At 38.8% G+C, this 27,359-nt stretch overlaps 2 protein-coding genes across 2 annotated transcripts; both read left to right on the top strand.

The window, feature by feature from the left end:
- Positions 1 to 1,398: 1,398 nt before the first annotated feature.
- Positions 1,399 to 5,150, top strand: cryba1b (crystallin, beta A1b). The gene is made up of 6 exons (XM_084137542.1): positions 1,399 to 1,466; positions 2,192 to 2,264; positions 2,744 to 2,862; positions 2,951 to 3,092; positions 4,196 to 4,338; positions 4,577 to 5,150. Exons 2-6 carry the CDS (start codon positions 2,220 to 2,222, stop codon positions 4,722 to 4,724), a joined length of 597 nt encoding a protein of 198 aa, XP_083993668.1. The 5' UTR covers positions 1,399 to 1,466; positions 2,192 to 2,219; the 3' UTR covers positions 4,725 to 5,150.
- Positions 5,151 to 8,355: 3,205 nt separating this feature from the next.
- Positions 8,356 to 26,924, top strand: cpdb (carboxypeptidase D, b; the record flags this gene model as incomplete). The annotated part of the gene is made up of 21 exons (XM_084138306.1): positions 8,356 to 8,948; positions 10,222 to 10,424; positions 10,503 to 10,645; positions 11,529 to 11,695; positions 11,777 to 12,126; positions 12,542 to 12,733; positions 12,805 to 12,987; positions 13,072 to 13,154; positions 13,230 to 13,320; positions 14,701 to 14,846; positions 14,937 to 15,106; positions 15,197 to 15,466; positions 15,761 to 15,956; positions 16,940 to 17,078; positions 17,165 to 17,296; positions 17,442 to 17,537; positions 17,642 to 17,703; positions 19,754 to 19,885; positions 19,978 to 20,163; positions 20,804 to 20,900; positions 26,668 to 26,924. The coding sequence occupies 21 exons, from the start codon at positions 8,356 to 8,358 to the stop codon at positions 26,877 to 26,879; spliced, it is 3,843 nt and encodes a 1,280-aa protein (XP_083994432.1). The 3' UTR covers positions 26,880 to 26,924.
- Positions 26,925 to 27,359: the final 435 nt, after the last annotated feature.

The following is a 27,359-nucleotide window of genomic DNA, read 5'->3' as shown; positions in this document are numbered from 1 at the left end:
ACTGGTTTATAGTTTTGCTCCTCTTACTCCTTTTCATAGTTGCAAAGCAACAACAGTTTTTAGACATATAAATATAAAAACTTCAATGGTTCCATAAAGAACCTTTAAGATCCACAGAATCTTTCCATTTCCAAAGTGGAAAAAGGCTCTTTAGATTATTAAAATGTTCTTCACACTAAGAAAAAAAAAAGTTGCTTTAAGAACTGACCACTCAAATGTTCATTAGGGAAACAAAATATTTCTTCCATGGCATTGTTGGAGAAAAAAACTTTTGGAACCTTCATTTTTAAGAGCGTAATGGTGCATTTGTCTAGATTTAAAGTCAGGCAGTACTGCTTTGGAAAACACACTGATTCATATTAGCATTTTAAATGCCATGTTTTGCCATTTATAGGACAGAAACTCATCCGTGTTACTCATTGCATTACTCAGACATCGCCTCTCAAAAACAAAAACATTAGGCCTTTTGTACTGTGGCTTAAGGTTTGCGCTCAGATAAACTGGAGACTGGAAATATATAAATAATCATTATTGTTTTGAGATAATTTCTTCTCAGACATCACCGAATTCAAACCTTTTATGTTGTACAAACCACATATAGAAAGTAAAAATACATTTCTATGAATCCTTATGCTGTTTTGAATATAATATTTTCCTTATAGAGTCCGTGCAATACTAAATACACTGTAAAAAGCGAACAGTTGGATCAACTTAAAAAAAAATACTTGAATTGGTAACACCAAAAACATTAAGTTTTTTCAACTTAATTTCACTAGGTTACAATTACACTTATATTATTTGAGTTCGTTAAATAAAAAATCTCAATTTCAAACATGATATTGCTTAAAAGTAATATTTTTTTCATTAGTTGTGACTTGTTATTTCACAAGACTCAAAATGCTTTAGAAATATGTATTAATATTCATTCAGTTTATACACTGACAGTATATGTTCCTCATTCCAAAAATGTAACTTTGAGAAATCATTTGCAAAAGTCTTAATGTAATTTAATTTATTGCAACTTATAGGCCTACTGTCCTTAATGCAAATTTGAAGGGCCTGAAAAGAAAATCTCAAGTTATTATATAACCATATCATATAACCTTATAGGCAATTCACATAAATGAGACCTAAAAAGAGGTATTAGCAGGCATTGCTTCCTCAAGCAGTGTAAAAGTGAAGTGATCATCAGGTAGCGTAACATGAGAGTAGGCCATACGGCTGCCACACGTCTCCATGGCCCCTCATTGGTGGAGATCCCTTCATTGTGAAGAGTGTGCGGAGGAAAGAAAGGACTACAGCTCAGGACAGAAACAAAAGGCATCCAAAGCAAAGTGCTGACCGCAGCCAGGGTCTGTGAATCAGGGAGCCCCATTGAAGCGGTGTCTGTATAAATAGCCCCACAGATGCCTGAGCAGGAGACCGCGTGCTGGATTCCCCTCAACGCACACAGCTCATTCTGTCGGGTAAGTCTGGTAAACCCTGTACCTCTGCCAACTCTAAACCAGATAGTGATTAAACCAGCTTGGAACACCATAGTGAGCATTAATTATGCAGAATGACTTATCAAACAATGATCCACTGATACAATCAGACATGCTAAATTATAATTATGATAGGGGAGATATTTATGAGATGTCAACCAGGGATTTGAACAAGAGGTTTTCATTATTTCATCTGACATCCATTAGACAGTAATATAAGCCACTCTGTTTAATTGATCCAACAGTGTTCAGGCTTGTCATACATTGAATACTTTACATGGCATTATCTATAACAAGCACTTGTACTTTTTTTTCTCACAGTAAAAACAAGTCGGCCGTGTGTCCACCAAAGCGTTTTTATAAAGCTGAAATGTAATTTAGGCCTACTTGCTCTGACTGGCGTTTGTTTTGGATGAACAGATGTGCTTGTTGAGAATGTGTTTTTTTTTTTGTCCTGTCAATCCTCCACTGTGATTGGACGGCTGGTTGAAAAGTGACAGTGATGAGCGTTTTAACCAAAGTTGAACATTTTTCAATTCTCGGCGTCCGGGGAAGAAATTCCAAGCGCTCAGCTCCTCGTCACGACGCTCCCATTGAAAACAGTTGAAAAAATGCTCTGGCCATTAGGAGGAAAAAACGCTTATTTTAGCATGGGTACATGTTCAGCAGTGTTGTGAACTTCTGACTGTCTGATTCCTTGCGTACAGGTCAGTCAGCGCTGATATATCTGAAACAATGGCTCTGACAAACCCTATGTCAATGCCCATGGGACCATGGAAGGTAGGCCTATAGCGATTTATTTTATTTTAAATTAATTCATTTAAAATTATTTTAATTAATATTTAAGTAAAGTGCAATTTGGGGCAATGTTTCTAAACTAAATGGGTATTTAAAGGGATAGTTCACCCAAAAATAAAAATATATTGTCATCAATTACTCTCCCTCATGTTTTTGCAAACCTGAATGAGTTTCATTCTTCAGTTGAACACAAAAGAAGATATTTTAAAGAATGTTGGTAGCCAGACAGTTGACGGTAGCCATTGACTTCCATAGTATTTCTTTTCCTACTATGGGTTTCAATAGGGTCCATCAACTGTTTGATTACTAGTATTCTTTAAGATATTGTTATTTGTGTTCAACAGAAGAAATAAACTCATACAGGTTTAGAACAACCTGAGGGAGAGTAAGTGATTTTATTTTTAGGTGAACTATCCCATTAATTAAATGATGTGCTAAAATACTGTTTCTTTCTTTCCCAGATTACCGTTTATGACCAGGAGCATTTCCAGGGCAGGCGTTGCGAATTCACCGCTTGCTGCCAGAACATCATGGAGTTCGGAATGGAGACCGTCCGCTCCCTGAAAGTGGAGTGTGGCGCGTGAGTAAAAGCACACGTCTTTGATTACCGAAGTAAATCTCTCTTCCTCTCTCTAACCCCCTCTCCAAATTGCCTCTTGTGACTCTAGCTGGATTGGTTTTGAGCACTCTACCTTCAATGGCCAGCAGTTCATCCTGGAGAAGGGAGATTACCCATGCTGGGAGGCCTGGAGTGGAAGCAATGCCTATCGCATTGAGAGGCTGATGTCCTTCCGCCCCATCTGTTCTGCTGTGAGTGAGACCATCTGCACCAGAACACGAAATACACCCACCAGTAGACTTTCCGACCATCACTATTTCTGAAATTTGTTTGTCATAGTGAGTGTAGATAGATGGCATTAAAAAAGCAGGGCAGAACCTGATTCCACCAAGTGCAACATGTTTCTGGATCACCATCTTTGTTGATCCTGGAACAACATTTTAATTAACCAATCAGATTTGAGGGACAAGTTTACAGTTTATGTCAAGCTAATAATTAGGTTCTTCTACATCAGTGTTATTAACCTATCATTTCCCTCTGATTTTAGGGATAACTTATGGGTAGGGTTCGGTTTAGGGGTAGGGATAGGACTACATTTTCGGAACAGGAATGCAAAATCAGGACGTGCAAAAGCAGGCATTATGAGAGAGGCACTGATAATAAAAATCAGGGCTATGCGCCATTCAGAATTGAATTGAGAAAAATTGAATTTGAACTGAGCTATGCTGAGTTAAGCATAATTAAAATTACATTTCATTTTTCAATATGAATTACATGTACTAAGGGGTATAATCAAAAATATTAGAAATATAAGTCCAAAATATTTGCATATATAAATATAAAAAATTAAAAATATATTAATAATCAATGTTTGAAAAGTCACCTTTATTTATACATTTATTATTATTTTAATTATTTACAATTTACATGTTATCATACACTAAAGGGGTATAATCAAGAATATTAGAAATATAAATCTGAAGTATTTATTAAAAAAGCAACAATCAATAACATACAAAAATGTATTTAATTAAAAATACAAATCTATTAAAAATCAATGTTTGAAAAGCCAATGATTATTTGATTAATGGTCATTTTATGGAGCATGGTGGAAGAACATTTCCCAGAATGCAATATCTTGTTTATTTTCAGTATGACACAGTTGTGTGATGCACTGCAGTAAATTCCATTTCCATTTGCAATTTCGTTCATCCCAATTCAACATCCCTGTGAGACGTGGCCACTGCCAGTTTAATTCTAATTCCAAGTCGTGAACCGAAAGTGAACCCATTTTGTCAAATCAGAATTTTGTGCGTTCAGCAAGTTGTATGTCTGGTTGTTCATCCTGAAACAGATGCACAAGGATTCCCGTATGATGCTTTTCGATTGTGAGAACATGACTGGAAAGCAGTGGGAGGTGTGCGGTGACTACCCCTCTCTGCAGGCCATGGGATGGTGCAACAACGAGGTCGGCTCCATCCATGTCATGAGTGGCGCGTGAGTACGATTGCTCCAATGGATTTTGATCGTCTGATTATTTTGTTAGGGTCAAAATTTTGCCCCAAAACAGTGGCTGGCATTCTGGCTTCCTGCTCTTATGTTGCTTTTAATCTGCATGTGAGAAAGGAGCGCGAGTGCTTCGGTTCGGGCTTGCGTCACTGCATTCGTCAACGTTTGAGACCTCGAATGCTCCACTTGGCCTCCATGGTAACATGCTGTGTTCCTATTTCTCTAGCTTTGTATGCTACCAGTATCCTGGTTACCGTGGTTACCAGTACATTATGGAGTGCGACTGCCACGGAGGCGAGTACAGGCACTACAGGGAGTACGGCTGCCACGCTCAGACCCCTCAGATCCAGTCTATCCGTAGGATCCAGCATTGAGAGGAGCCGGCCATGTCCTTCCTCCCTTCCCTCCCCTCTTCCTCCTTCTGAGCCCTTAAATCCTCCACTTCCTCCATCCCTCCGTTTCCAGCCACGCAAGACGGTTTGTTGACCAGGACGGCAGGCTGGTATACTGGTGCTACACCAATGTAACAAGTCCACAGCACTTTTTTTTACCCACTACACGAGGAAAGAAAGACAAACTATTGACGGCAGGAACGATGAGATAAAAACCGCAGAAGAAAAAGTCCTGTACGATTCCAGCCGGACGGACGTGGTGTGATGAGAAGCTGGGAGCGTTGCTCTACTTTCGTCATGACTTGATTATCATGATCGTAGCCATTGCAGTTTTCATGGTCAACATCTGTACGATTTTTGATGAATAAAGAACATGAGTATAAAATCTGAGGAAACACAAAAACAGAATACTTGATATCAGCTGACTGTAGTGTGTGGATCTTTCCTGACCTTACATGAACATTAGGACTAACATTCAACTCTCACAGATGAGCATAAAATGAGAAGGTGTAAAGAATTGTCTAAAATTAAATGAAGTTTTAAATGAAAAGATACAATGTGTCAGAAGAATTTACATTAAAGCATGACAGGACAGACTTTTGTTCTATCTATATCAACATAGCAACACCTCTAATTCAATTATGTGTATAAGTATTTTTGTTTTAAAAATTGTAATCCACTAAACTAAATTACCTTTCGGATACTGATACGTCAAAAAAAAAAAATATATATATATATAATTACGGTGAGTGAAGTGGATAGGTGATAATGTTAGACATTACAAATGTAACAAACACAACAAAAATTGGAATTGTAAAGAGTTTTTATTTTCTGCTTCTTCAAGCATCCACCAATGTTTAATTTTTCAACATTATCAACTCTAAGTGATATTGGAAAAAAAATCTCTCTAAAATGCAGTTGTATTAGGGTGGAGACCCCCAGTGACCACAAGAGGGAACTAGAAGGTCCATAGAAATACAGTCTTAATGTCTGATCTGAAATTATGAGATTAGTGACAGCCATATTTTAACAGCAAGAAATAAAACTAATCTTAACTTAACCTATACTGTGCAGCATATACTTTCTTTTAGTTTTGTGCAGTTATCGTATAAAAACAAATAATTCAATTATTGTCAAAATTCTTTACAATTACAATTTAAAATTAAAATAAATAGCTGCATTTATATTTTAGGAAGAAGATCATCATATATCAGGGTCAAAAGTTTCAAAAAACCGACAGCAGGTGTTTAAATGCCATTTAAACAGCATCCTAGAGTGTGACATGGTGCACTCCATTTAAAACTATTTTGAACTAAGTTTTCACATTTTAAACATGCGATTATTATGACTTCATATTACATGCAATTGAGAGACTCTCTTTCTCTCTCTCTCTCTCTTTCGGCTGCTCCCGTTAGTGTCGCCACAGCGGCATTATCCGCATATTATTGAGAGACTACCTCGAAAATATCCAAGGCTGTGTTCAAATTCGCCCCCTATACCCTCATTCATTGTTCTACATAGTCCACTAATATAGTTCATATAGTATAGTTCTTGAAACATAGCAAGCAACTCCAGTAGTAATGAAAATATGTTGTCATGGAAACTAAACCTTATTTAAACAATTTATTAATCAACTAAAAAGGAATTTATACCTGTATGATATTACGCTGCACCCACATTGGACCAGCGGTTTTGGAAACTGGGCTGATGGATGATGCAGCTGCAGACGCCATCTTCTTTCGAGACCGGGGCGGGGCTGTATCTGAAATCGCATACTTCGCCATAGAGTAGGCGGACAACAGTATGTGATAAAATAAGTATGTCTGAATTAACAGATTCTGAAGTGTGCATATAATGGACACTTTACTATCCCATGAGGCCACGGGAGAGGATTTGTGAATGGCAGTGAAGTGATGCTGGTAGTCACGTGATAAGAGCAACATGGCGATGTACGTCCAGATTACTCACACTCATGGTATAAAATGTACTTTTTTTAGCCGTTGTGAATTACTTATTCAAGCAGTTCATTTGGCGCGACCCTCAGTGTATTATGGGTATTGTATCGGTTGTACACTCATTATTAGAGTGCATTGTGGGATTAAATGAGTGCACTATGGTTTCTTACACCACTACAAATGGCTTTCCCCTCAAAAAGTGCCCTATTTAAAGGGATACTTCAGGATTTAGCATTAAGCTTTGTATTAGTAGAAAACCTGTAGTATTTTCGAATTACCGTGCTTTCCACCCTCATATCCCCCTGAGATGAGAGATTTATGTATTTTTTGTCTGGAAAAAATCCTCTGATGACGCAAAAATCATCATTTTGCGTCATCGGAGGATTTTTTGGCCAGAGGCTAAAGACTACAGCCAGTAGTAGGGGCTGTCCCGCATGTTTTCAACCCGCCCATAGAGGGATCTCACTCACACAGAATGTACATAGTGTCAGCCATCTTTTTCTGTGGAGGCTCTTGTTCTGTGGAGAAAGCTGAGTAGTAGGGGTTACCATCCTCTTTTTCCCGGACATGTCCGGCCGTCGAGATCCTCCAAAATGTCTGGGATTTGGCTTTTGCTTTCTGCAGTAGCCATTCATTGTTTATGCACACCTTTTGTTTCAATCTAACTGAATTCATTCCGATTGGTGAATCTGAATGTAGTGTTTACATGAACGCTAAACATGTGATCGGTTGATGTGCGTTTTAACATTACTAAGAAAATTCCCGCTCCTCCGTGAGAGATACGAGACCGGTGCGTCTCAGTAATCACACCACCGGCCTCGCGCCGTTCTCCCGCGGCCCTCAGCCTCGTCCTGCTCGCCACAGTAAACATAATGAATGGCGACTGTAGAACGCAAAAGCCGAATCCCGGACATTTTGGGCGATCTCGAAATCCCGGGAAGACTCGTCACGGAGACTCACTAGTAGCCTAGCCTTGTTGTTTTAAACAGCGCTCTCTTACCAGTAGGCGTGGCTTGGGAGTGGCCTCCTAGGGCAGCGAAGCAAGTGCATTCTGGGAGTTGTTGTCTTTCATCCACATAAGCCAAAAATAAATTTTCTGGCTTTTCTCAGTCTAGAAAGCTCCAAACTCAAAAATAATTTCACATTTCTTCTACATAAATGACCCATTTTAAATACACATTCATCTTCCAGAGGTGAAGTATCCCTTTAAGGGTACAATACATGGTGGCAATTTCCACCTTTGCTTCATATGCAAGGTAACCTAGGTAACTGAAAATAAAAGCTAAAAGGTGAATAAACTGTTTTTAAAAAAAGTCATTATGACCAAATACAGCACCTAAAATACACTTTCCATTAATGCATTTAATTAAAAAAATAAAAATAATTAATGGTCTAAAATGTTACGGACTTTTGTCAACTACCCCTTAAACGGCAGTGGTTTAATCCATCGTTTTAGTTTGGCCCTGTGCAAACCAATTTTCTACTGATTAAGCCAAGTGGAATCTATTAGTGTCCCTAATTTTGATTCAAAGGGTTTAACTTGCAGACCAAATGAAGACCAATTTTGTAATGGCGCAACAAAAAAACTGACAGTAAAACGACAAACAAAAGGTTATTTTTAAATGTCACGATTGTTTGCAAACCACTACAAACGCGCAATGAATATTTTGTGGCTCATTTTGCCGCATATTTTAATAGTTCCGCACCAAATACTTGGTTTCAAACACACCAACAAAGTGAACGAAGAAACATACCAGGGATATTACAATTACGCCGCCATGACCGACCGTCTTCAAAGTTTTTCTCTCAAATACTCGCATATTTGCCGCCTCGCGAGCATCGGACAGTCTGTCGAGGGAAGGGAGCTTTGGGTCATGAGAATAACAACGAATCCGAGTACGGACGTACCGGGCAAACCCAGGTTCAAGTATGTGGGAAACATCCACGGGGACGAGGCTTTATCAAGGCAGGTGTTAGTGTATCTGATTGAGTACCTGTTGACTCAGTATGGTCGTGATGTGAGAGTGACAGAGCTGGTGAACCGAACGGACATCTATATATTGGCCAGCATGAACCCTGACGGATTTGAGCGTGCTTTGGAGGGTGACTGCACTGGAAGTGCTGGAGGCCGCGAGAATGCCAAACATTATGAACTCGACAAGAGTTTCCCAGACCAGGATGAGCCCTCCAGCAAGACTTCAGATGATACACCAGAGGTCACGGCTGTTGTGAGATGGATTCTTGAAAAGAAGTATGTTGTTTGCTAACTATTTATTTATTTATTTATTATTGATAAATATAATTGATATTATTGAAATCATTTTACATATAGCCTCTTAAATTTCTCTAAAACTATTAAAACATTTTTAATTGAAATTAAATACAAATATTAGAAGGAAAACGGTTGCCTTTCTGAAATTTAAGCACTAAAGTAGTGTACTAACAGATAATTAAGGAAAAAACAAACAAAACCGACTTAAAAATTAATTTAGGGATAGTTCACCCCCCCCAAAAAAAATTCTGTCGTTAATTACTCACCCTCATGTTTTACTCACCCCCAAACCTGTATGACTTTCGTTCATCTTCTGAACGCAAAATAAAATATTTTTAATGAAATTGAGAGATTCTGGCCGTTGACAGCTATGCAACTGACACTGCTTCAAAAAGTTCATAAAGAGATCGTAAAACTAATCCATATGAACAGTTTAGTTGTCCAAATTTTCTGAAGAGACACTTACTTTATATGAGGAACAGACTGAATTTAGGCTTAACACGAGTTAACCTCATTGGTTCTCGCACGTCAAGCGAACATGATTGAGTTTCTATTTACCGATGTGCGAGTTCGTTGATTATATAAAACGAATGTGTCTCTTAAGAAAATTTGGACTAAACTGCTCAATTCATATGATATGAATTAGTTTTATGATCTCTTTATGAACTTTTTGAAGCGTATTTGCATAGACTGTCAATAGACATAAATTGCTCCGATTTCATTAAAAAGATCTTCATTTGTGATCCATTATGAACGGTTACGGAAGTCTTACGGGTTTGGAAGTCATGGGGGTGAGTAAATATTGACCTTTTTTTTTTTTGGTTTGTATTCCTGTATGCACCACAAAAATCTTACAAAATAAATGTTTTTTTGTTTTTTATTAGTTGATCCAGACACAAAATGGCCATCACTTCGCATCAGAGCAGGGGCGTAGAATTTAGTAGGGACGTGTCCCTACCAATATCCAGTGACACTGATATATCCTTAGCAATAATTTCGATCAAAACTTAAAATATATTTATATTGATGTCCCCGTCCCCACCAATTTCAAAATCAAACCTACGCCACTGCATCAGAGTTAACTAGATTTTAAGAGAAATTGGCATTACATTTTTAAACTGGCCCAGAAAAAAATATTAATCATGAATTATTCAGTGGTGTGATGTGAAAATCTCAGATCAGAAGCAAGAGAACAAGTCAAATCTTTTCACAAGAAGTGTTTTCTCACCTGGCTCTTTGTCGTCTTTTCAAGGTTTGTCTTGTCTGGTAGTCTACAAGGGGGCTCGGTGGAGGCCAGCTTCCCTTTTGATGACGGCAGTTCTTCTGCAAGCCCAGGGCTGACAGCGGATGAAGACCTATTTCACTATTTAGCACAAACCTACACTGAGAACCATCCCATTATGAGTATGGACAATCCTGACTGTCCTGTTGATCCTAACAAAAGCTTCGGAGATGGTATCACAAACTGTTGTACATTAAAGTCAGGTATTTTAACTAAGTGAAACTCCATTGAGCTTTGGTTTGATGTCGCAGGGGAAATGCAGGATTTCAACTACCACAAAGGGAACTGCTTTGAAGTCGCTTTTAAATTCAGCTGCTGCAAGTATCCACCAGCTTCTCAGCTTCACACAGAGTGGACCAACAACAAGGAGGCCCTTCTTACCTACATACAGAAAGTGAGTAGATTGGAATGTTTTAGCGTGTAGAATGGCCTACTGCTTGTTCAATTTACTTGAACAAAACTCAGGATAGCAATAGATGTAACCAGTAACGTCTTATGGATGCCAACACCTAACTTAACCTCATATGTGTAAAGAAAAGGTATTGTTAGCTGACAGTTGTAATGGGAGAAATGAAAATGAAAGCTCTGAATCAATTCAACCAATTGCTTTGCAGAATGAGTCACTATGTCGAAGCATTCGAAACGCCACACGCTGGTGACCCCTGCTGGTCAGAACAGTGTAAATGCAACAACAACTCAGGACAAACATGTATAAAAACCCCATTTACAAACCCATTGCAAATGCTTTATTGAAAGTATAATCTATCAAATGCAATTAACTAATCATCTAATAAGTGTCTGTGTAATATGTGTTGTTTTATCAATGTCAGGGCTTGTTTTGATTGTTCCATGGATGACTCAGCTAAAGAGGCAAATAAAGAGACTATTAACAAATATTATTCCTTTTAATTATACTAATGTCTAATTAAAATGTGTATTTGACCACACATACACCCCCCCCCCTTGCCTTGTTTACTGAAACGCGTGACTTCGGCAGTTTGATATGCGCTCTGAACCACTGCTTTAAAACCTTTACCAATATTTTTTCTAATAAGTGTTTTGAAAGCACCCATCACTAGCTGACAGTTTCCGTCAAAATAACTTGATTCAGTCAAGTTATTGGACAAGTCAAATTTAGTTGTTTACTCAATTCAGTTCATTTCATTCTACATAGTGTTTCAGTTTAGATAACATGTTTCCATTATGTGGAACCATTGTCCACAATTAAATTATTATTATTTTTAATGATATCAAATCTTATTTTGCTTCTGTTTAAGGCTCATATTGGTGTGAGAGGTTTCGTAATGACCAGATCAGGCTTTGGTCTCCCAGATGCAACAATCTCTATTTCTGGAATTGATCACAACATCACAAGCTGGATGTTTGGTGACTATTATCGCATGCTGCTCCCTGGAAGATATGACATCACTGCTAGCTCACATGGGTGATTATGTCTAGATGCATAAAAGTAAAATGATGAGATGGAATTAGTCCAATTTAATGAAATGTTTCATGTTTCCTCCAGGTACCTTTCGAATACTGTGAAGAATGTGCCGGTGATCGAAGGCAAAGCCACGCTGCTAAACTTCACTCTTGAGGAACCGGTAGAGGAAACGTTATTGTTAGATCACTCTGAACGACATCTACTGACCAAAGAAGATCTGGGCACACCAGGAGGCCCTGGCCCCACCTCAAAATATCCAATCCAGTCTTTGGAATTCCAATATCATAGTTATGATGAAATGGAGATGATGTTGCAACTCATTAGTGCTATCTATCCATCCATCACTTATCTGAACTCTGCTGGACGATCAGTGCAGGGCAGGAATCTTTATGTGATGGAGATTTCCACCAATCCTGGTGTTGGTCTGCAAGGTGCAATTGCATACGCTCACATTTTTATATTGTTTATCAGTGTATGCATGTACACTATAGGTCAAAAGTTAGGAATGATTTTCCTAACTCTTATGCTCTCTCTTATGAATTTATTTGATCAAAAATAGAATAAATATTGTGAAATATTACTAAAAAAACTTTTATATATAAATGTTTTCAAATGTAACTTTATTCCTGTTATGGAGAAGCTGAATTTTCAGCTTCAGTCTTCAGTGTCACATGATCCTACAGAAATCATTCTAATATGGTGATTTGCTGCTCAATTATTACTAATGTCATTATCAATGTTGAAAACAGTTTTTACTGTTAATATTTTATTGTTTTAATATTTAATGACACATTGTACGCATTTAATGTACATTAATGCCTCTCTATGAAAACCTCCCCTTACCAGGCAAACCAGAGGTCATGTTTCTGGGTAACATGCATGGAAACGAGTTTATCGGTCGTGAGATTCTCCTAAACCTGGTTGAATACTTGTGCCGCAATTATGGCAAAGATCCATTGGTCACGCGTCTGGTCAATAGCACAAGAATTAACGTCATGCCTTCCATGAACCCAGATGGGTATGAATTAGCGCTAAAAGGTACAAGCAAAATAAACTGGCAGGTTGTTTAATTGTTCTCTTCTGTATTTACACTGATTTTCTTCTCGTAGCTCACAAGGAACGGGTCTCAGGAGACCAGAGTATAATTGGACACAGTAATAGTCACCGTGTTGACCTGAATGCAAATTTCCCTGAACAGTCGCAATCGAAGAATACTGTTGAAGCAGAAACTCAAGCGGTGATAAACTGGATCAAAGCCCATTCCTTTGTGCTGTCTGCAAGTATATGTGGAGGTACAGAAAGTGGCAGTCTTAAGTTGTTTCAATGTTAATGAAAATTTTTAAATGATAAAACTGAACTGCCATTGTTGTCTCTAGGGTTTAGGGGAGTCGTGTATCCGAGTTCCCTTGACTCCACTGATGAGATCATGTTTAAATCAGTTGCAGAAGCCTTTTATTTGGTGTGTATTTTGAATGCTGTGTATATCATGAATTGTGTAAAATTTAATTTTACTGACTCGTTTTATTGTTTCCAGCAATCTCAGGCTTTTCAAGAGCCCCAAGCTTGTGACGTGCCAAGAACCAGAGAGAAAAAAGACACGAAGCACCGTCGTCCAGTGGTCACAGGTCAGACTGAAGCATAATCACTGATTAAAGTAATTATTTAAAGGTCCCGTATTATGCCCCTTTTCACAAGATGTAAAATAAGTCTCTGATGTCCCCAGAGTGTGTATATGAAGTTTCAGCTCAAAATACCCAACAGATCATTTTTTACAGCATGTTTAAATTATCATTTTTTGGGGCTCAGAAAAACGCACTGTTTTAGTGTGTGGCCTTTAAATGCAAATAAGCTGCTGCTGGACGGCACAGGGGGCGTAGCTTCATGAGCTCACGCTCAGTCTCTCAGGACAATTTCATCTCACGGAATGATGATAATATCAGAAACTCTCAGTAACGGTGTTCATTTCGAGTCGGACAATAATGCCTACAGAGTCAGAGTGCTGTATAACAGGTATAGTTTAGTAGTTTAATTACGGTTATTATAACGTATTTGTCATCTGCTTGTATGTATCCATTGTTTATTAATAGCCTACAAGTCTGCTGTCTGAATGATGATCAAACATATACTGATGAGTTTAATAAAGTTTATTGTACATCACACAAAAGATGAAGCGTCAGTTTTACTTCAGAAAATCACCGTAAGAGCTGAGTAAACACAGTAAGTTATAAGAAGTGCGCAAGTACATAAACGAATTTCGGTAGAGTTGAGGGAGCATTCCTGTGGGCAGAGGTTAGTCAAAAAACTGTTCTAGTGACGTCATTAAAGAAGGAAGTAGAGGGATGTAGTCCAAACGGGCCGTTCGATGTAGGCGACTTCTGTTAAATAAAATATCTCCCTTGGCATTGAACTTTGAGCTTTATAATTTTACAGATATTATTTATGCTCTAACAGCAACATTACACACTAACTAAAGTTTGAAACATGGGATCACGAAGAACGGGACCTTTAAAAAAAAAAATACCCTATTTACATTACCCTTAATTCAGTACTGTATTTTCAGCATCATTTCTCCAGTCTTCAGTGTCACATGATCCTTCAGAAATCATTCTAATATGCTCATTTACATTTAATCATTTAGCAGACGCTTTTATCCAAAGCGACTTACAACATTTTTCAGGATTCTTTAAATAGAAAGTTCAAAAGAACAGCATTTTTTTTTTTCAACCAATGTCTTTACTGTCTCTTTAGATAAATTAAATTAGTTTTTTCTGAGTAGAATAATAAATTTCTTAAAAAAAAAAAAATATATATATATATATATATATATATATATATATATATATATATATCTCTTGCTGACCCCAAAATTTGAACAGTAGCGTGTACTTTTTATAATTTTATTATATTTTGTCTTATTTGTCTGTTCCTCAGTGCATATTCTTCTATGTTGAGTATCCTGTTTCACACAGAAATCAACATTGTTTTTGCCTTCTGCATATTGGTAGGAACTGATATGCTGACTTGGGCGTATCAAAGCACCGACACTTTAGCCGTTAGCATTGGTCTGAGCTGTGAGCTGCTCCCACCGGAGGATTCGCTCTCAGAATACTGGGAGAAGAATCACAAAGCGCTCTTACAGTTTATACAGCAGGTGATTAATTTTTGATCATGTCGCATTGTATTTTGGGTGAGCTATTCAGTTTGAACATTTGCATGGTTTGTGTGACGTCCCGTATGTCAGGTTCATATGTTTGTGAGGGGTATGGTGACTGATGGTCATTCTGGCAAAGGCATTGCTAAGGCCACGGTCGTGGTGGAAGGCTCAGGTCATCAAGTCCATACCAGCAGCACAGGCCAATACTGGAGACCCCTGGCTCCTGGTTCTTATCGTCTCACAGCCTCTGCTCCAGAGTAAGACCTTACCCTTCACAAGAAATTAACTGAATTCTGACAGTTATAAAATGGGTCAGCCATTACATTTCTTGTGCTATTTTCCCCCAGTTATACTTCAGTGTCGGCATCTGTCCGGGTGTTGAATTCTCGGGTGGAGCAGGTGGACTTTAAGCTGACCAGAGATGCATTGCAGCCATCTAGAGTAGAACAGAAGGACTTTGAGAAACTGGTGGACCAGCTTTTAGTCCCTGGCGGGTTGGATCAGATGGTCCGAGGCCTTCTACCTGCTCAGACCCTGGAGTACAGAACCTACAGGGAACGCTCCGAGTTCCTGAGAGGACTGACATTAACCTTCCCTCGCATCACACGGCTGTACAGGTATGTAATCCTGAAGATGTGTCTTTATCAGGTGGTTGGCGGTGCTTGCTGAGAACTTGGAGAATGAGAGATTTTGACTTGGGCCAGTTGACTTTATTACCCACCTCCTATACCAATGTGCTAACACCCACTCAGAACACCCTAGCCAAGCATCACTCACATTTCTGTAGTTATGTAATGCAAATTAAGTTCATATAGATCATGTGAATTTATTGAATGGAGTTAAGTAAATGTTGTGAAACTTCAAATGTCATTTGTTTAAATCGTCACTTTTTTTCTTTCTCCCGGGGTCAGTTTGGGTCAAAGCACTGAGTTCAGAACTATATGGGCCCTTGAGATCGCTGGCAATTTGAAGATGTCTCAACCTGCCGAGCCCAAGATCCGTTTTGTGGCTGGAGTCCATGGTGATGCGGCAGCAGGTCCAGAGTTGCTGCTCGAGTTTGCTTCTGTTCTCTGTCTCAACTATCGCAGGAATCTCGCCATCACCAAGGCAAGCTTCACAAAACATTGTGTCCTCTTGTAAAAAAAAAAAAAGAAAGCATTGAAGTATAATTTTCCTCCCTTCGCATACCCCCCCATCACCATGTCCCATAGATTCAGTAGCACCTCACTGCAGTACACGAGATCCAGGTGGCGGAGTTGGATCCAGATATAAGGGGTGGAGATTGGTAGGTTTAGGGGTGGGTTTAGGGATCAGGGGGTGGAGATGGGTAGGTTTAGGTATATGTAAGGTGGGAGGATTTGGTCTGGATCCAACTCCTCCCCCTGGATTTCGTGTTCTGCAGTGAGGACCATCTCCATAGATTGGGAACACTCTTCATAGACAACAAGTCTGAATGGCATGCATGTTGTTAAGCTAAAAAAAAATACATGGAGCACCGAAATATTGCAAAAAAGTTCCTGGTTTTTAATTGTATACTTTACAGTGTTGAATTGAAAGTGTGTGTGCATATATACACAATCAACATATTTTTAACTATGCTTGCATTCTTAATCTTCACTGTGACTGAATCTGCAATGTTGTCTTAGTGTGCGGTCACATTTAAAAAAATTTGGCTGGATTTTGCTAACAAAAAAAGGTCCATTGTGAAAAGTTTAGTAATGTATGAAGCGCAGCTCATGTAGAAGTCACTTTCAAACCAAAGACTATTTCTGTTGGTGAATCCAATGAATTTGGATGACCAACTTGAACACAAGTGAAATCTGCTTGGGGAACACTTTTGGCCTTACGCAAAACTCCTGATCACACAGATTGTAATGACTGGATTTCATCCTTGAAATTTCGCAGTGGAATATTAAATGTGACTGGACCTTTAGAATTGGCCCAAAAGGCGGCGGCATCTGTCTTTTGGAACATCCAGTGCGTCTGGTGTGCATTTATGAAGTCGTTCAAGTAGGCAGCTTACTAGGTTTTGGAACAGAGTTTGTGATAGTCACAAACCATCAATACAGTTTTTGTGTCCTTCCTCTTAGCTGATTGACCAGAGCAGGATCCTTATCCTCCCGTGTGTGAACCCTGATGGTAGGGAGCAGGCACATGAAGGAGTCTGCTCTTCCAGTGTGGGGCACACCAATGCTCGTGGAATAGATCTGGATACTGATTTCTTCCATGGTCAGTCAACACTCTCCATTGAAATTATGTCATTAACAAAAGCTTGTCAAGTGGTCAGTGAATGTGACATTTGTATTTATACTTAGGTAATAAATCAGCGCAGCCAGAGACCCGTTCAGTGATGGATCTGATTTATGGAGGGGGTTTCTCTCTCTCAGTAGTGCTGGAGGGAGGCTCTCTGCTGGCCACATATCCATATGACAGACCTAATCAGCATGGTAACCAACAGCACAATATTTTGTTTATACATTATTACTATTACCCATTCGATGTGTTAAAGATCCTCTTAAGTATTAAACTCTGTTATATAAACGATCCTGCACAGTTAATATATGAGTGATTGGGCTTATGATTTTCACCCAGAACAAAACGAGGAGACGTTGAGATATTTGGCTTCCTTGTATGCCAGAAGTCATCCTTTCATGCACATGGGTAACCTGAAATGTTCAAAAAAGTCAGGTATTGTTGAAAAGACTTTAAGATTAAAAGAAAATACTGCTAAAATTACATGGCAAAAAAATCACAACATGATATGAAGATTTCTCCATTCTTTTACTCAACAGAGATAATCCCGGGAGGGATCCTGAAGGGTGCAGATTTCAGTTCTCACACTGGCAGTATGAAGGTATTGAAATCATTTGAGATTGTCCGAATGGCAGATTTTTTTTGTCACGTTTGTAGATATTGTTCTTGTGACATATGTCGCTTATGACTTGCTTGTTGTGACTCAGAGTATTTAACACCATGTAGATTAAATTATATGTATTAATTGATCCATTTTGACCATGCTGGGCCCTGTTTACACCTGGTATTAAGATGCGTTTTGGTCGATTAGATCACAAGTGGATGACGCTAAATACAGGCGTAAACGGGGTCTAAAAAGTTTTGAGCTTGTCTACTTTCAACCACTTCCAAAGGTATTTAAAAACCCACTCAATTGCTTTCGTAGTGTAAACGCTCATGTGGTCGAACGGCCACTTAAAGACCGCCTGCTCTCCGTCTACTGACCTAATGCAAAAAACGTGATAGGAAGTGTGCTAGCCAGATTTAAACTTTGTTGGCTGGAGACCCAAGTTTGTGCTTGGTATGTTTTTCATCTTCAAACCAATGTTCTCTCACCATTCCTGATTTCTAACACATACTTACAGCGTTCGGTGTGGTCTTGCAGATGTCAGAGCAGAAACAAAAGCGCAGCTCTCCGTATGTTTTTCGGTCGCGTTCATATGTAAATTGCGTTAGATTATTTCATCCATTAGATCGAAAGATCTGAAAAATCCCATAGACCCTTCCCTCAAAGAAATATGGACAGAAGTGGTTGAAAGTGGACAAAAGAGAAGGATTAAAACACCAGGTGTTAATGGGAATGTGTCTCCCTCTTCTACTTGTGATCCGATCAACCAAAACAATCTTACCAAGTATAAAAAAACAGTCCAAAGTTACAACTTGTGTGCCTAATGAGGCAGAACCGTTTAAAATGATCAAGTGTTCACTCTAGTTCACCAAAATGAAAATGTCATTTAACTCGGTTAAATCCACCATTATCCAAAAATCTTTCACTCAACTGAAGCTCTCAAATCTCATTTTCTGCATATTCCGTCTTGTATGTCTTTTAAAGGGGACCTATTATGCCCCTTTTCACAAGATGTAAAATAAGTCTCTGATGTCCCCAGAGTGTGTATGTGAAGTTTTAGCTCAAAATACCCAGCAGAATTTTATTTACAGCACGTTTAAATCATCATTTTTTGGGTCTGTGAAAAACGCACTGTTTTAGTGCTTCTCCTTTAATGCTAATGAGCTGCTGGTTCACGGCACAGGGGGCGGAGCCTAAGCAGTCGCGATCAGAGCCAGAACAGGGAAGAAGATGATAATAAAACAGACAGTCACAGTAATGGTGTTCATTTCGACCATAAAAATGCCTACAGAGTCAGAGAATATATGCTGTATGGAGTGGGAACAGGTATAGTTTAATTACGATTATAACCTATTTGGCATTGCTTGTATACACTATTAATGCAAGCCTGCTGTAGGACTCCGTCTGACGATCTGAATTGTCTTGATGACAAAATATACTGATGAGTTTAATAAAGTTTACTGTATGTCACAAAAGATGAAGCATCAGTTTTTCTTCAGAAAATCACTGTTAGAGCTGAGTAAACAGTATAAGAAAGTGCATAAGTAACTTACATAAATTTCTGTTGAGTTGAGGGAGCATTTTCTTTGAAAACAAAATGAATCCACCTCGTCTTCAGCGGCTGGCAGATTTCAAGAGTAAATAGAGAGAGCTATGTGAATGAATACATCCAGCTACAACACCTTCAACGCTTGGGAGATTCTTCGACGCTTCTCGTGAGTGCATTGCTGCAGCAATGGCTGATGTGTACAACTCGCAGTGAACTCGATCAGGACGGGTCTAAGTTATAACGGTATGTCAGTCAACACTCGTGGGCGGGGCCTGTGGCTTTAGTGACGTCACTAAAGCCACATTCTGAAAACAGGTCGTTTGGAGAGACTGCTTATGATTTATGGGGATTAAAAAAAAGGAGTGAGTGGATTTTTATCACTGTAGGGTGGTTGTGTACACACACTGCCAACACACATTTATGTCCAAACACCGTACAAAAGTGAATTTTGCATAATAGGTCCCCTTTAAGTAACTACAAATGCTTCTCTTTCAGGACTTCAGTTTGGATGTGGGTGGTTGCCCTGAGATCACAGTGTACACTGGCTGTTGTTTGTTCCCACCTGAACATCAGCTCTTCTCGATGTGGATGGAAAACAGAATGCCTCTTTTCCGCATGCTGCTGGAGGTGGACACGCTCATCTTCTCAGAATAGCCAGCCATATTTTCAAGCAACCTAAACTCATTTAAATCTATTTTCCTCATATTTGGTCTCTGAAGGTTCACCGAAGTCTGAGTGGTTTTGTGAGGGACAGTAAAGGCCACCCGGTGTCGGATGCTGTTGTGGTGGTGAACGGCTCTGTGACTGTTCATGCAGACAGTCAGGGTCACTTCACCACTCTTGTGGCTCCAGGCACACATCAGCTGCAGGTTCAGGCCCATGGATATCAGCAAGTGCTACAGCAGGTATGTTTTAGAAATGGCTAACGGCTTTAAGAGGAGATATTTATCAATTTAGTGCATTCTTGATGAAAAGTAGAATAAATATATGTGAAAGTATAGACATTTATAATGTCTATAAAATAAGTTTTATTTCATATAAATGCTGTTCTTTCTATTCTTTAAAGAATCCTGAAAAAAATTAATCTTTCCACAAAAATATTAGGCAGCACAACTGTTTTCAACATTGATTATAAGAGATGTTTTTTGTGCAGCAAATCCGCATATTTCACAGAAATAAATTACATTTTAAAAGTCTGTAAATAACTGCTTATTGAACCGATGTTGGGCGGGACTTGATTTTGTCCATTGGAAATTGATTGGATCATTGTAGTTTGCTAATTGCTGCGATCTGATGTGAGTGACAGGTTGTCTCACCAATTATTATTTCACAATATTACTGTTTCTGCGTTTTGATTAAATAAATGCATCTTGGGTGAGCACTGCTTTCAAAAACATTTTAAATCTTACCTATCCCAAACTTTTGAACAGTAGTGTAATAATAAAAAAATATATATATATATTAAGCTGAAATTATCACGCTGATTCTGTCCAGGTTAAACTGCACACATTCTACAATTCTCTCATTCTCCTCCTGTGGTTTTAGGTGAATATATCCTCAGACAGAGTGACCAGTCCCATTGTGATTGACGTTATGGCAGCCAGGGCTCCCTTCAGTCGAGCAGTGTTTTTCATTGCCACAGGTAAATCTTAACACTTTAATCTTAACACTTGTTCTAATTCCAGTGATCTCATTGGTCAAAAAAAGTTGATATTAAAGGAGGACCTATTATGCTTTTCTCCCTGAAATGCCTCAATTGTAGTCTTAAAGGCACAATATGTAAGATGTTTGGATTAAAATATGCAAAAACCACTAGAACAATTTTGTTGATTTGTGTACTTGCATTATCCCAAATGTTTCCAACAAGATATAAATCCATTTATGATTTTACTTCTGTAGAAACCATGGAAACACCAAAGATGTTTTAATATATTATGTGTTCTATTAGAAAGGTGAGCAACTGTTTGGATACCTTTATCAGAAAACAAATCATTGTTTTAGCTCAACACGGTTTGTCTTATTGTTTGAATCTCTTGATTTACTGCGAGTAACATGTTTGCATCATGCGTGTTGACAACACTATTTTTTTACGCGGCTAACATAGCATAGTCATAGAGCTTTATTTGTAGTAACAGTAATACAGCATTTTCTCCACCATACAATATATATATTTTTAATGAACTGCATGCTATTTAGCAACACAAGTCATCCAGCTTTTATTATGATATTCTATTATCAATCTAGCTTACTGCAGTGTGCAACAAGTGCATCATACCAGCCACTGAGTGAACGCACAGAGTATAACAACTTTCAGTTTCAAAACACTCAAGTGTATTTTAGTGTGATTGTTTTGACCATGTAAAACAGCGCTGCGTTACCCCACAATTTTAATGAATCAAATAAAGTGACCTGTATTAGTAGTAATTCAGTACTTGCAATAAACATCATTTTTGTCAGTTTGCTTATCGTCAGCTGTAGAGGTGAGGGCAACAACTCCCATGATTCCATGCTCATTCACTGCGTCATCAAGCCACACATTTGTTAATGTTTTGGATCAGCGACCTCTAGTGGCGAAACTTGCATCAGGGCTGCCAACTCTCACGCATTCAAATGACACAGTGAAAAATCGTGAAGCAAAAAAGGACACTGACACCGACAGACAAGACCGAGCTGGTTACTTCTGATATGAAACAACGCATTAACTTTGAAATTCTGTCAATTTTATTTCGAAATTCAAACAATAAAGTGTCTTCCTCTTTACTACTAGTTAATGTATGTTGATGCAGTACAACTTACCGAAATGTATCATGTCTCGTAATTAATCAATCGGTGTTTCAACCGCTGAAAGAGTTGAAAAAAAAAAAACGTCTGGAGAACATTGTCATGTAACGTTGCATTTATCTTAAAACAGCCATTTAATGACCATAATCATCATAGTTAGCTAGCTAAAAAAATTCAACTCTAGCAGACATCCCATCCACTCTGAAAAAACTCATTACCAAAGAGATGGTACAACACTCCCCAATTATTAAAAAAATTATTGTATTATATTCAGTTGCGTAAGCCGGCTAACACAGGTTTGTTCATTCAATAGTATTCGTGCTCCAGAAAAAGAGGCGAGGGTCTCATCGAAATCCGAGCGCAAGTGGTCGCAGAAGATGTATTTGAAACGCGTGATAACACCAGGAGTAACGGCAATGCGTCTTGGCTGACCACTTTGGTTCACCGAAAACACATCTTAATACCAGGTGGAAACTCTCTTTCTTTCTCTCTCGCTTGCTCGATTTCCTGGGATATTGTATATCATTTGCAGGCGTCTGGGAGCCTCTATCAATATGCTGGAGACTCCCGGACCTTCCGGGAGAGTTGACGTCTCCTATAGAGTATTTTGCTTAAAGGACAATTCCGGTATTTAACACTTTGAGTCTATTTTGTAGTTTGTTTTGGATGAACAAGAGTGGTGGACAAAGAAATTTTGACAATGGTTCCTGTCTCGACTTTTTGACTATTTTAGAATTGCCCATGACCGCTTTAGAATGGGAGTCTATGGCCATGCACAAACATGCCCTTAAAACAACCCTTAAAGGTCCCATGACATGAAATTTCCACTTTCTGAGGTTTTTTAACATTGAGTTCCCATAGCCTGTATATGGTCCCCAAGTTTCTAGAAATTTTAATCGGTGTAAATCGAGCTTTTGCTATTTTTCTCTGCCTTTGAGGAAATGGAAGCTCAACCGGGCTGATCTTGAATCTCCTCCTTATGACGTTATAAGGAGAAATGTTACCTCCCCTTTCTCTGCTTTGCCCGCCCAGAGAATATTTTCCGCCCATGAGAAAATGAGCTAGGAAGTAGAACGCGCGCGTGATTTTAGTTTGTCCATGAGAGATATCATGGCTTTTGAGCGAGCAAAGCATAATAATTGCTCAATAATTGGATGTACAAATGAACATCGAATGGTCAATACAGAGCTGGGCTTGCTGAACGTCGGACAAGTAAGTCAACAAATGATATATAAGTGTGTTGCTTTACTGTTTATGGTTACCTAGCTTGTTACACGTAGAATGTGGCTGTCACATTAGCTATGCAGCTATGCAGTTACTCGCGCTAATGTAAAGGTAGACAGCATCAAGTTACACATACTGTAACGCGAGTGTTGTACATTTCTTTGTTATTTGGATAACCGTTCTCCTGTTGGTTATATGGCTCGTGCGATATCCACATTTCAAGATCGCAGAGCTTGATGTAATTGTAATAAGATAAATTACAGACGTTACAGATCTCTCATGAAAAGGCAACAGTAGGTTCGCGTTAGCTACATGATGATAACTGTAAACCATCCGAATAAAGTACCGTATCCAGACATATTTTAAACTAACCATTCGGAAACGTCCTGCTGGAGCCGCTGAGTTGCAACTTCTTCATCCGTTGCTTCTCCATCTGGATCAGATTCTGGGTCAAACTGAAATGCTTGAACGACTGCGTGTCTTCGTGCCATTGCAATATATCCAACGTAAACATGCATGGTACCGTTGCGCAAGATGGTCATAGGCCACACCCACCCTCCACCTTGCGCCTTGATTTTTGGAAAGAGATTTCAGATACAGTACTAAGGACCACTAAGGACTATATTAAAGCCTACAAAAAGTAGCATGTCATGGGACCTTTAACGTTCGTTTTCAAAACTGTGCAACTCAGCGAGTGGTTAGTGGTGTTCATTGATGATTAAAAACGAATATATCGGTGCAATGTATGATTTCAATCCGTTTATTTTTCTATAGTGGAACTATTATTTCAGATACCTCACAACTGCGTATAAACTTCCGCTCTTCCGCAACTTCCGTTGCTCTGCTTACGCTAGCCTTCTGAGAGACAGAGAACAGAGCGAAAAGACCATAAAAGACTACAACCAAATGTAAACAGCCCCCTTTCCGTTTCCGGTAGAGCAGTAATATCAACGAGCAATGAATCCTCCAACGGAAATCAATGGGATTTTACAAAATGCCAAATAAAACACGACAGAAACTGTATTTCGCTACGCTACTTGTTTTGGAACATCAACGAACACCACTAACCATTCGGTGAGTTGCACAGTTTTGAAAACGAACGTTAAGGGTTGTTTTAAGGGCATGTTTGTGCATGGCCATAGACTCCCATTCTAAAGCGGTCATGGGCAATTCTAAAATAGTCAAAAAGTCGAGACAGGAACCATTGTCAAAATTTCTTTGTCCACCACTCTTGTTCATCCAAAACAAACTACAAAATAGACTCAAAGTGTTAAATACCGGAATTGTCCTTTTAATATATGCACTGTTACACTTATAATATATTTATTTAAGATGCGAGTAAAACTACATAAAACTACGTTTTTCCATAATTCTCGCTCCAAGCTAAACTCAAAAGTTGGCAGCCCTGCTTGCATACTGTGCCATGTAAACACGCGCGTCACAATTCCTCGTTTAAATGATTCCCACCCAAGGCATATGCAAAACAAAGGGGCGAGGCCTCGTTGAGTTGCTTTAGTATGGTGTTGAAACTTGAAGTGATGGAAAGGGGCGTGACAGCCAGCCAACCAATCAGAGCACATTCTGCTTTAACAGTGTTGCAGTCCCTCTTTTCCCAGTCTGCCAGGAACCATGTAAAAGTGTGAAGAAAAATAATAATAATTTGTTTTAACATTCAAGTATGAAAACTAGGGCTGTCAGTTAAACGCGTTATTAACGGCGTTAACGCAAACCCATTTTAACGGCGTCAATTTTTTTATCGCGCGATTAACGCCTAGCAAACTTTGTAGTTTTTTTTTTGTTTTTTTTTTGACATGCTTTTGCAACAACTAGTAACGTTAGTACAACACCACCGGATCTAGCTAGACCGGAAACAAAACAACAGGCACGCCGCACACACTTGTTTGGGCTTGCGAGCCGGCCAAAGAGTGGACGAGAAGCCGCGTCTATGGACAACTTGTATCGCACATCGGACGCGTACTTTCTCAGTTTATGACCAGCAATAAAAGGTGTGTGTACACTCATAGAGAATAATGTGTTCGAATTTTAAATACGAGGCGCTGCGCTTCGCTTCTCGTCCAGTGTGCGACCCCCTTTAACATTATGTTTTGAGTGGATGAATGATGAGCGCGAGACGCCGAAATGGATGCCAATAAGATTCTGAATGGAAAGTTTAATTTTAAAAAAGTGGCCAAAATGTTTCAGTTGACAAGACCAAAGTGATCTGTGTGTTTTGTCATTGTGAACTGAGCTATCATTGCAGCACGTTCAGTCTGAAATGGCCTACTACTTGATGGCCAAGCACACTGATTCGCTGATGCGAATTCTCCACCCCCTCGTCAATATTAGGACCTCGTCAGTATTTCTTTCACCCTTTTATTGATGGACAGTGTTACATTGTGTGAGAGATTATTTGCTCCAAGTGAGAATGTTAGTGTGAAATTGAACACTACAGTATGCCAATGTTGATTTCAAAAAGAAACATTTGCTCAAAGCAAGCCGATCCACTTTTCCATGTTGATAAGAGCATTAAAATGAGAAAAAATAATGGGACAAAAAGAAATCAAGAGACATTTAGAATAGATAAAAATGTGCGATTAATTGCGATTAATCGCGAGTTAACTATGACATTAATGCGATTAATCGCGATTAAATATTTTAATCGTTTGACAGCACTAATGAAAACCTATTCTAGTATACTCCAAAAACAAAATCAAAACTTTGTAAAAGGACATAATAGGACGTCTATAAATTTAAAGTGTTATAAAATATGCTGATTTACATATTCAAGTATTCGTATTTAAACCCATATTATTAAATCTTTGTGGATTTCTTAATTTCTCAACTCAACTTTTATTTATAAAGCACTTTCAAAACCATTAGAATGGACCAAAGTGCTTTCCATAAGTAGTAAATAACTCTAAAATACATAGAAACATAAAATTACATTAAAACATGACACCAAGAGAATCAAACAACAAATCACTCACAGTTCTCAGACCTAATCAAACGCCAAATGCTTGATAAAATAAGTCTTCAATTCCTTTTTAAAAATGTCCATGCCTGACAAGGATTTTAAAGATAATGGCAACACATTCCAAAGTGCAGGAGCCGCAACAGAAAAAGCGCGATCTCCGCTACGCCTCAAGCGAGACTGTGGGACGGTTAGAAGCATGTTCTGAGAGGAGCGAAGGTGACGTTGAGACTAATAAGGGATTACCATGTCCTTTATATACTCAGGAGCTTGAATTTTACTGTTATAAATTCAGGTCATAATAATTATGAGCTTATTATGGCATTTGCTACTTGTCAAACTCCCTCTGAGTGAACTGATTAATGACTTGAATGAAAGGGCTCCTATAAAAATGTAGTAGTAAACTGTCCTGCAACCCTTTATCCTCGTTTAGCCTCTTTGATGAGCATCTTGATCTGCGCTCTCCTCATCTGGCACCTTCGCTCTGCCAAGTTCAGCCACATACGAGACGGGGTTCGTTGGTTGCGTCGCAAGAAGGAAGGCCTCCAAATGGAGGCGATGGCTTCAGAGAAGTCACCCTTGCGAGATGAATTTCTGGATGAGAGCGAGAGTGAGGACGACCCTTACTTTGTGGAGGCAAAATGAATGTACTGTCACAATGTTTAAGAATAAAATGTCATACTTTATGCTCAGTCAAATGTCTTTGTTTATACACTTTGCATCTTTCCCACTACATTCATTCACAAAGTATTTAAACTATGTGCATTTACCAGACTTGCACAGCTAGTTGGTATATTTTTATTTTAAGAAGTTTAAAAACATCCCTGGGGCCCGTTCTTCATGCGTGAATTACTCCCAGACAATTTGACGTGATCCAGGATTGTTAGGTTCTTTGAAGCTCATGTCAGATTAAAATTATCCAACAGCAGTTTTTATAGCCTATCTGAGGGTGTGTTCAGCCTTGTAGTTCGGTTTGTTTGCTCCGGACCTTTTTAGGGTCTCGTCTTCCTGTTTTTGGTCCGTGTTGCGTTCATTTATCATTCGAACCGCACCAGAGTTCGTTTGGAAGCGGATCGAGACCCATCTTTTCAGTGGTCTTGGCCTGGATTGCAGCGTTCACACTTA

This window comes from Abramis brama (genome assembly GCF_963993115.1).
Source record: "Abramis brama genome assembly, chromosome: 15".
NCBI classification, from domain to species: Eukaryota; Metazoa; Chordata; class Actinopteri; order Cypriniformes; family Leuciscidae; genus Abramis; species Abramis brama.
Note: the sequence above shows the minus strand (reverse complement) of the source record. Positions and strands in the feature narration are given on the sequence as shown.

Coding starts and splice junctions, on each gene's coding strand:
- cryba1b (XM_084137542.1), top strand. CDS start 2,220: ATGGCTCTGACAAACCCTATGTCAATGCCCATGGGACCATGGAAG. Junction 2,863..2,950: donor CTGAAAGTGGAGTGTGGCGC/GTGAGTAAAAGC, acceptor TTGTGACTCTAG/CTGGATTGGTTTTGAGCACT. Junction 3,093..4,195: donor TCCGCCCCATCTGTTCTGCT/GTGAGTGAGACC, acceptor ATCCTGAAACAG/ATGCACAAGGATTCCCGTAT.